This window comes from Temnothorax curvispinosus, unplaced genomic scaffold (assembly GCF_003070985.1).
Source record: "Temnothorax curvispinosus isolate PA1 unplaced genomic scaffold, ASM307098v1 QBEX01009552.1, whole genome shotgun sequence".
Taxonomy (NCBI): Eukaryota; Metazoa; Arthropoda; class Insecta; order Hymenoptera; family Formicidae; genus Temnothorax; species Temnothorax curvispinosus.
In genome coordinates, this window is record NW_020219332.1 from 322,905 (window position 1) to 332,638 (window position 9,734).

A 9,734-nucleotide genomic window follows, 5' to 3' on the forward strand; every position below is an offset into this window, starting at 1 on the left:
GCGACGATAACATTATAGCGATTAATATTTGCCGAAATCAACTTGAAATACACGCGGAACGCACGTTTGTTTTTCAACGTTTTTTTTACGTTAGACGTTTCGGGACCACTGTGGTACGTGGCCTTGGCGCTTGTTGTTACGCCTCCCCCCCCGCCGCGCCGCCATGTTGTCATTCGGCGACGCTGAAGTGAAGCGGACAGGTAGTAAGTAGTGCGTGTCACTGCGTTATTATCCCTCGAAACGTGATCGTTACGATTACTGCCGCGCACGATTTCCGTTTTGAGCGATTAATTAACTCCGGCGGCTAATGACTCGCACGTGATCGAGCCTATGGACAACAATTATCGCGCGATTTATTCGACGCGTTGGATTTGAAATCGAAATCGAGGTTATGAAGAACGGGGATCGCGGAGGATCGCGAGTCGCTGTCCCGTCGAGCATTTCCGGGTAATAATTGCTCCTTTAACGACGCTTGCGGATCATATCTCATCTCTCATCTCGCATCGCGCTTGCGAACAGTCGACTCGAGCGATTCAATTAACGGGGACTCGCCGCTTTCCGTGGGTATCGATCATTTATTAATAATTTACTTAATTGTGCACACTGAGCGAAATATTCGGCACTCAAATGTAATAAATTCTATAATACGATACATTTTTAATGGATTTTATAATTAAATATTTCGTTGCCCAGAATTGTCGCGTGCTCGGTCCTCGTTTTTCCTTTCCTTTTCTTTTTTTTTCGACTGAGATATTACGATCTCGCTGGGGGCTCATGATACCCTCGAGGATTTGACATCCTGATAAAGGAGCGCGGACACCGCGTTGCCACAAGTCGTTAAGTGGCTCGTACGTGGTGAACGCTTTCGATGTGTTGGAGAGTGCGGCTCGAAGTATGGGCAAAGTGCCGTGAGCGTCATGTCTCGACTTTTGAACTTCGGGAGTGCCGTAAAAAGTTTCGCGCGAAGTGTCGTAGTCTTTGTTATATTCGATTAATTAATAAATCATAATTAACAGTATTTTCGCGAGTGTTGTGACTGCAACCGAGGAAAGGAGGCCTGGGAGGCATCGGGCGACGGCGGAGCAACTGCGGCGTAAGTATAATTTATTATTTATATATTATCTATCTTTCCTTTTAATCGTTGACTCGTTTCCCGTTTATTTGGCTCGTTTATTTGGATAATTTAGATAAGAATAAGAGAGATGTTTTTATTCATATGATTTTATATCTTATATTTTTTAATAATTTATACTTGAAAAAGAGAAAATAATTTTTTTATTCAAAAAATCTTATAAAAAGTTATATTCCAGAAGACATTTTGAAAATTATATGTACAGATTTGGTACTTATTCATTATACGGGCGCCACTTCTAATGCTTTTCTACTGAAACAGCAATTATTAAACCTATTTATACTATTGAAGTAATGGTAATTAAATTTACTGTTATATATATTTTTATTTATTTTAGAAGTGGCGCCCGTATAAATGAATAAATTTATTGTTATATTTTGCTGAATATTTAGTTGAGAAATGAATACAGAAATTTCGTACAATAACTATTTCTTGAAATCTTAATTACTTTGGCCACTTTGGGAGTTTCTATAATTTGGATCTTATATCTGTATTTTACAGATCAACGTAGTCTCAACGTAAGTCCACAAAACTTCGCCGCTGCGCATCGTATTGGTAAGTGATGAATTAATTAATTTTCATTTCGTGCTGAGAAAAACGGGCTTAGGAGAAGATTTTGAATTGAATTTGAACACGATATATTAAATTAACGAATTAATAAAAGCGCCAATCATTACTAATTGTACTTATCTTTACACGGCGTTGATTTTAAGTTTTTATAATTTATTTACTACATAGAATATAGATTGATGTTATATTAATTAAAGCAAAGTATAACATGACGTAATAAAATCGTGCATAACGTACCAATCGAATAATCAATAACCTCGAATAATTGCGAGGCAAACGTGTCAAACTTCCAACAATCGTAACAATGTGTATAACACTTTAATGGTTTCGCACACGTGAATAATTGTTTTCGCTTCTCATCCAAGCACTCTCATTTTACCTCTAATCAAACTACGGCACGTCCAAAATATGAAACGTCATCCTGGAGTATTTCAGGCTGATATTCGAAACGAGATTCGCGAGTAACGGTTAATAAATACGGGCTTTAAAGTTTCGGTAGACGTCACAACCGACGAAAGATTAGAGTGCGCGTTGCATAATACGAGGATGCATTATAGCTCAAAAGAAGCCGCATACATGTCGCGCCCGGAGCAACGGCGAGGGGGAAAGGTGACGTTATTATAGTTTACGTTTGCTAACTCGCTTGTAGCATGCTGCCGCGTTCGGAAACTGCAGAAGAGGATTATAACTTCCGCTAGGTTACATGTAAAGAGCCCATTCGGATAAAATATTGACTTGATATTGAGCACGTTGCGCGCGATGCATTATATACGATTGCATCGCAGCTAGCAAGTTGTTAAGCGAGCACGGGAATCTTGTGCTATCGTGACTTCACTTATAGGTAGCGGGTAAGCGAAACAATCATAGATATTGAATAAGCGAATAAGTAATGGAATATTAAGATGATAGATCGTACGATTTTCTCATTTTGTCGAACAACATAGGTACACTTGACAGAAACACTTAACAAATTCGTGATTTTCGTGAAATTCAGTACCAGATGTAACAGATGACGTCAACAGGGCGGAGATAGTGTTATGTTATTTTGAGAAAATCGCAGGATAGGCATTGATAGGAAGATGCATTGTAGGAGTCAACAAAATTGAGAAGCGAACGACAAAACGTTTCGAAAGCTTTCTCGCAGGCCGAAAAGTAATTTGAAAGGGATGCACTTACAACCATCTGATATATCGCGTCGACAATATTGTACATCTCGTCCCTCGTGATGAAGCCGTCGTTATCCACGTCGTACAAACGGAAGGCCCCTGAAAAGAGACGGAAAAAGGAAGAAAAATGCGATTGACTTCTGCTACTGAAATTTCTGGAAGGACACAAAAATCCGAAGGTGCGCTTTGTTCAGATGAGAAACAGTATCTTTCACGTTTCACGCAGGATTCTCTCGCGAGCTTGTAAGTTCTGTCTCTCCGACGATATCCCGATCGCGACATTCTCGGCGAAAAGCAGCTATACGTTTCATTCTTTACTTTTGTTCGGATCGTGATCCTTCATTGATAACAGTTTTCTCAATCGAGGGACTTTATCGTCTTTCAGGTCGTCTCGAATTTTATGTACCTATAACGATTGCAATTTGCAAATCCTTCTTAAGTATAAAATTTGCGAAGAAACCTGGATATTAATTTATTGCTCGATAATCAAATATAACGATTATCTCGTTTTAATATTAATTGAATGCAATTTTATCAGTTTTTATCTATTTTCATCGAAATGTAAAAGCAGTTACAAGTTGAGCTGCATCTCTGATACCAATTCTGATTTTTTTTTATGCAAAGTTATCAGCGGCGAACTTTTTATTTCCTCAAATAAAGTTGAATTTAAAGACTTAATCGCGTTAGGTAAATCAAAAATTCGCTGCGCGATCCCGGCGCAATTGTCCGCAACGTAGACCTAAAGTAGATGGGTAAACAAGGTAGCGCACGAGAGAACTCTCCCACATTCGAGTAGGTAATACGAGGGACGTTTTTCGAGGTAGATAAAAGGCGAAATACTCACAGTGAAGCTTTTCGTCCAGGTTACCGCGCGACGTCACCGAGAGCGCTCTTATGAACTCCTCGAACTCTATCGTGCCGTCCTGAAACAACAATTCGACATATTCTTATTTTGTCGCACGCGAGACACTATCCGCTATCGATCGCGGAATATTCGAGGATCACTTTGCGATCGCGTTTCTTTAAAGGCGGGATAGCTATCGGTTTGCAAGTCGAGCAACTGTCGGCCGATACGTTGTGCAAATAGGTTTCCCTCTCCTGGGTATTCGTATTTTCTCCCGGCTCGCAAATCGAATAGTCTCATGAGAGAAATCCGAAGAAAATTTCCGTCTCCGATATTTCTCAATATTTTCAATAAATATACTCGACGCGTGATGCGAATGTCAATGCTCGCTCGATTGCTTGGGAAGCGAGGCCAGTGCTGATTAAACATGCGCGATGATCAATACGGATTATCTCGGTCCTGGCGCGCGCGCGCGTAAATTTGTACAGCGTGCAACTCGCGATGTAAATTAACAGCCTATTCTTATCTAATGTCATGACTAAATAAACGCTTAACCGGGCAGTTAAACGGCAAATAAAGACGTTGCGAGGGGCAGCGGCCGTGTAGCGAAGGGGAGGGAAAATAATTTGAGTAAGATAGTCGAGAGAGCACATCGCGTGATCGCTCCTGCACGCGAGCTGACGAACGCGAATTTGAAAAGCATGAGGATGCGCGGAAAACCACGACGTTTACGTTACACACGTGACAAGAAACTCACGGCGTTCTCGTCGAAGACTCTGAAGACGAGAGAGGCGAACTTTGACGGGTCACCCTGGGGGAAGAACTGCTTGTAGATCTTTATGAAGCCCTGAAATCACACGCGAGCGCCATGTACATCACGAGCTTTTTGCTCGCTATTGATTATTGTGGGGGGTGATTAACCCTTTTCTGCGTTATTGTTGCCACGTGACATATGATTAATGTACTTTCCATCCTGAGTATCTCATTCAGTTATGTATATCAGTTTGATTTTTTACTTTATGTTTTACTTGCACTACAACAACGGTTTTTTTTTCTAAATTAAAAGAAAAGAGACAGTTAATATAGAGAATGCATACCTGTTCTGTCAGCAATCCATCAGGGCAATCTTTCAGGAATCCTTTGTGCCTACATATAATAATTCTCGTATAAGTAATTATTTATTTAAGTAAAATTAACGTAAAAATTTTTTAATGTTACTATAATGGTTGGAAATTATGGGAAAAATTGTTTAAAGTTTACTTGTCCGAATAATCTTTTATTTTAATTTGGCAAATTAAATCAGTTCTCTCGTAAATTATTTTCTTCTGATTGTCGGCGGTATCCTTAATCATTCTGTCCAAGTTAGCGAAAGTTCGTAAAATAACCCATTGCCGTTCTTAGAGCCGAACCTTACCATTGACGAATCTCCTTCTCGGTGACTGAAACAGAAACAAAAAAGGACATTTGGAGAGGTAATTAATTATCGGTCGCGCGACGTATGTATAGGGCAAAATTGGGTTATTCCGCGCGTGAAAAGTGCCCCCCGGTAAGAAAAAGCGCGACGCAAAGAGTCGCTGAGAGAGCGAGGCGGAGAATTATTGTTCTCCGGTGTTCACCCAAGCTCGTATCAACTGCCGTGTGATTTACTGCACGACGGATTTACTCGGTAAATTCAGTACGGAGGTACGTGTCACTGAAAAACCCGATTGTCCCGTGAAAGCGATCAAATTTTTATACGGCGCCGCGGGTGGGTGGGTCCGAATCGTTTCTCTTTACGTCAGCGGACGAAAAGTGGGACGTCTCTTTTTTTACGCTCTCCTCCACGTTTACTTGGACAGACGTGAAACGAAAATGTATCCCGAATAAAACTGATTAATTAAAAAAAAAAAAGAAAAAGGTCGTCGCAGTGCAGAGGCGATCCGTTTGGTGGATTGAATTTATTTGCGCGAAGGGGGGGCGGACTGATATCACCGCGAAAGACAATCGATAACGGCGTTTGTTCCCCCAAGACGGATGCGCGCTGCTGAAATAAGTTTCCCTTCGAACCTCTGTATTTAAGCGAAGGGATTATTAAACGGTCTTTTTTGCGACGGTCGAAGAAAAAAATTGGGAAAATTGTGAAGGGAGATTAATAAACGTCTTGTCGATTTATTTCCTAAATTTCGATTTCACGCAGAACACGTTTGTCAAAGGGGATTTTTCGATAAAAGCGAACTTGGCGAAAATATTGGTTCGACGTGCTAAAATTGCACACATGGGAAATAGATATGTAGTCGATATGCTTTTTTGAAGTTTACTCCAAAGCGAAGGTATTTTATTTTTTCACTAAAATGTTTTATTGGAATTGCAATCTTAATTGATAACCAGGTGGTGGGTTACCCTCTAAAGTACACGTGCCGCAAGCAAAGCGCTTTGCTCCCCACGTCAGCTGAACCGAATGTGTTATCGCAAAATGAAGGAAGAGACAAAGGGTAAAGGGCGTAGGAGACGCGAACGCTCGGGATCGATAGAACTGCGAGAGAACATGAAGAGTTTTGCGGTTTATATGGTAATCTTGCGTCGTCCCAAGTATACTATTAACTTTCGCAAACAGTGCAGCGAAGCTTCCCCATCTCCGTGTGAGAACTCTAACTGTACCGGATATCACGTGATCTCTCGCTTGTCTAATCAGGATATTATTCCGATCGCGGTAGTTCCGCAACTTTTTCTCGTTCCCGGAGGACTGATAAAAGTGCGCGAGAAGTTTCTCGACACCGCGTTTTTCCCGGGACAGATTGTTTTCGCGGGATATTTTTATCTGCGCGAAAATAAAATCCTTCTTTCGTCAGACATCTCCGCTCGCGGAGACCTGACTCCCTAGACAAACCGTCGAATGTCGAGGCGCGTAATTATGCGAGACAAATCGTCGGCGATTGTCACGACGATCGATCACGAGCTCGCGAACCGTTCGTTATTTCTCGGAGTTGACGAGGCGGTGGACCCCGATGGCGATGGTCCACTGAAATATTCCTATAACTATGCAAATGAGATTCGCGTGGGAGGTTTTGTCGGCGGAACAATTCTCCCCGGGATTTCGTGCGCGACGCCACAAAAAAAGACTTGTTTAAACTCGGACTATTAATCTATAGCCTTTTGCACGTGATGCGCAACACCTCTGAATATTGAGAGATTCTCTGTACGCTGCTCCGTTTTCAACTTCTTATCGGACCTCTCTCGCGTCACCGCGGCTATCCAGTTAACCGCCAGTTTCGACTGGTATCTCGGGAGACATCAGTTTCGTGTTTATCTCGAGTACCATCGAGCACTTTGCGATTTCCGACATGGAACCATCGTTCATCGAAAAAGTTTGGGAGATATATAGCATAGCAACGGTTCACGCGACTTCGATGGGAACGAAAATTCTCTCGTTTTTCATGCGATTGATTTGCGGCGGATATTCGGAGTGACATACGAGTCGCCGTTGGTTCTCGCGGCCCGTTCAATTATTCGCATATGCCAGCGGCATAACAGCCATTTCGTGGCTCATTTAACGAGTAATTTCCACAGAGTTAGAAAAATATTGCGCCGGCTACAAAAAAATCTTATGCACGACCTATCTTTCGTGAATGTGCGAGTTTACACTCTCTCTTTGGTCAATACACTCGAATCGGCTAATTGATCTGAAGGCCGAGAATGGTTAATTGGACGTAGTTACCTAATACTTAATACCTAATAACCTGACTGGTTTACTGGGCGTAGAAGATAGAGCACGCCAACCAAAATGCAAATGTTCTTTTTCTCCGTCGTTCACCATTCTCCATTTTCCGCCTTTTTCACGTTTCCCTTAAGTAAATCTCTCGATATCTTCCGTGCTGCGAATTTTTTCCTCGAACGGGAAAAAATTTACCGCTCTGAATAATATGATCCGCTTTATCGCGTTAATTTGTACAAATGCGCTTGGAACGAGGATTAGCCGCGGCACCCGAAACCGCCGTGGTATTTATCGTTTAAATATGAAATTACTTTACCGCAGCACGTACGCATTTAATCGTGCCAGTGAAATATCGGGAAAATCAATTGTAATAGAGAATGCAAATTTTAGGGGCTACTGTGTAAAGCATTCAACATACTGTTGGCCATGTGCCGCCGCGTTACATATTGCACTGTGTGTATCAGCGATTAACTCTATAATGAACGATATAAAGATTATAAAAAGCCGATAAAAGCAAATCGAATTTAATTTTTAATATGACGCTTTGATGAAAAAGTTGCGTCACTTATATTTTTCAAAAAAATGTACTATGGCTTAAAAAAAAGAAATAACAGTTAAATAGACTAAGAAATAATCAACGAAAAACAAACTTGTCGTTTATTTCTTTGAGTTATGAGATGTTGGGGCTCAAATAAATAATGAAGATCGTATTCGCTCAAAATAAAAAATAATGTTTAGATTGAACACGCGTCTGTCACAATTATTATTCTACCACTTAGTTGGAATTTTTTAAGATGCCGCTTATTCTGTTCTCGTTCGCTACAAGAAAGTAAGAAGATGGCACAATGTAGTTTAGGTTTCAAGACTTTCGGTTAAAAGCTATATATCCGTCGCACGTGTTCAAGAAGTTGTATGGACAGTAGATTTTTGCAAGTTTTCACCCACCATTTCTCCAGATATACACTGAGAAAAAAAAATCGTTGATTCAAAGAAATATTATTTGATTTAACTAAATGCAGCGGTCACGGGCTGTCAAGCTAACATTTGTTAATTCAAAAAATATTATATTGAAATAAATTCAGAATTTCTTAATATTACTCACGTATATTTGATTTAAATATATTAATATTTGCATTAAACAAATCACTACAACTAAACGAGTTTAGTCAAATTAACGACATTTTTTTCTCAGTGTATTCCTCATACATTGCTTCTCTCATCCAGACACTTCCCCGTCTCACCTTTCTTCTGCATTCGATAATAACCTCGGAAGTTACTTTACTCATGCGCGTTTTCCGTCGCGACGAGCACAAGTTTTTTTTAACCCTAGACAGACTCACTGGGGTAATACGTTACCCCACGCGAAATTCAAATTTGCATCATTTCAGCCAAATTTTTGGTTCTTTGTTTTGTTTTTCGAAATTTTTTTACTGTTTTTTTTTTACTACCGCAAATTGATGACTACTATCGTCTTCCCTATTAAACAACAAACAAAATTATCTATTATAAAGTTTTCTAAGAACATTCTGGAAATATTATACACGCGGTACAAGTTTGGGGTAACGTATTACCCCAGTGAGTCATTCACGCATGAGAAAAATAAGTGAGTCTGTCTAGGGTTAATCTGCGGCTCAACGACGTTCGTAAATGGGAGCGTCGAGGACTGTCGAAAGGTACCGTCGAAGAAATTCAGTGATATTGCTGTTCACCACCTCTGTCACCACATGCTAACGTAATCTTAGCTCTATTTTCCAGCAGTTGAATTAGGTTAGCGTTTTTCCTGGCCGCCCGTTTCGTTCGCGCTCGTCCTGGCGATAAAGTCGAAATTGTCGAATCAATCGACGCGTGCTTGGCAAACTGACGCGATATTCTTTCGCTTTCAAATACATTCCGTATTCGCATATCATATTTTCTGCTCGCGATTCGTTTCGAGCAGACGTGTATTATAGTATACGAGTACATGGCGCGACGTAAAGCACAGTCGCTTCGTGTTCGCAGTTCGCCAAATATCGGGGGGAAACTTGCGTCGAGGTACGATGAATTTTTAAATAGGATATAGGACAGATGTATAAACATGTGATATTGCGCGGTTGCACTTAGTACCGAGAGACACGAGACACGAGGCTGTGTTTAATCGCGTGCCGTAAGTACGGTGCACGGAGTGTCTTGAATTAATGCCGCGAAACTCGGCTTCCCTCACGCTCCGCCGTTATTCAAATTTGCCGTTTCACCAGGGGAGCGCCTGCCAACTGACTGTCGGGTCTCGGGTAGGTACGAGGCGTTTATCAAAATGACTGCCTTAAACACGACCCTTCTTATTTTAGGGACGCG

General features: G+C 41.0%; 2 protein-coding genes across 2 annotated transcripts in view; one reads left to right on the top strand and one right to left on the bottom strand.

Moving 5' to 3' along the window:
• Positions 1 to 9,734, bottom strand: part of LOC112459149 (frequenin-1) — a 48,791-nt gene that overhangs the window by 15,335 nt on the left and 23,722 nt on the right. Inside the window, exons 3-7 of the mRNA XM_025023134.1 lie at positions 5,127 to 5,151; positions 4,810 to 4,858; positions 4,470 to 4,559; positions 3,713 to 3,791; positions 2,879 to 2,967 (exon numbers count right to left, since the gene is read on the bottom strand). Coding sequence (XP_024878902.1) covers positions 2,879 to 2,967; positions 3,713 to 3,791; positions 4,470 to 4,559; positions 4,810 to 4,858; positions 5,127 to 5,151 — 332 coding nt within the window. The remainder of the gene's footprint in view (positions 1 to 2,878; positions 2,968 to 3,712; positions 3,792 to 4,469; positions 4,560 to 4,809; positions 4,859 to 5,126; positions 5,152 to 9,734) is intronic.
• LOC112459148 (alpha-tocopherol transfer protein-like) overlaps positions 1,627 to 9,734 on the top strand; it is a 105,434-nt gene continuing 97,326 nt past the window's right edge. The window contains exon 1 of the mRNA XM_025023133.1: positions 1,627 to 1,687. The gene's annotated coding sequence lies outside the window, so the exon portion shown is untranslated. The remainder of the gene's footprint in view (positions 1,688 to 9,734) is intronic.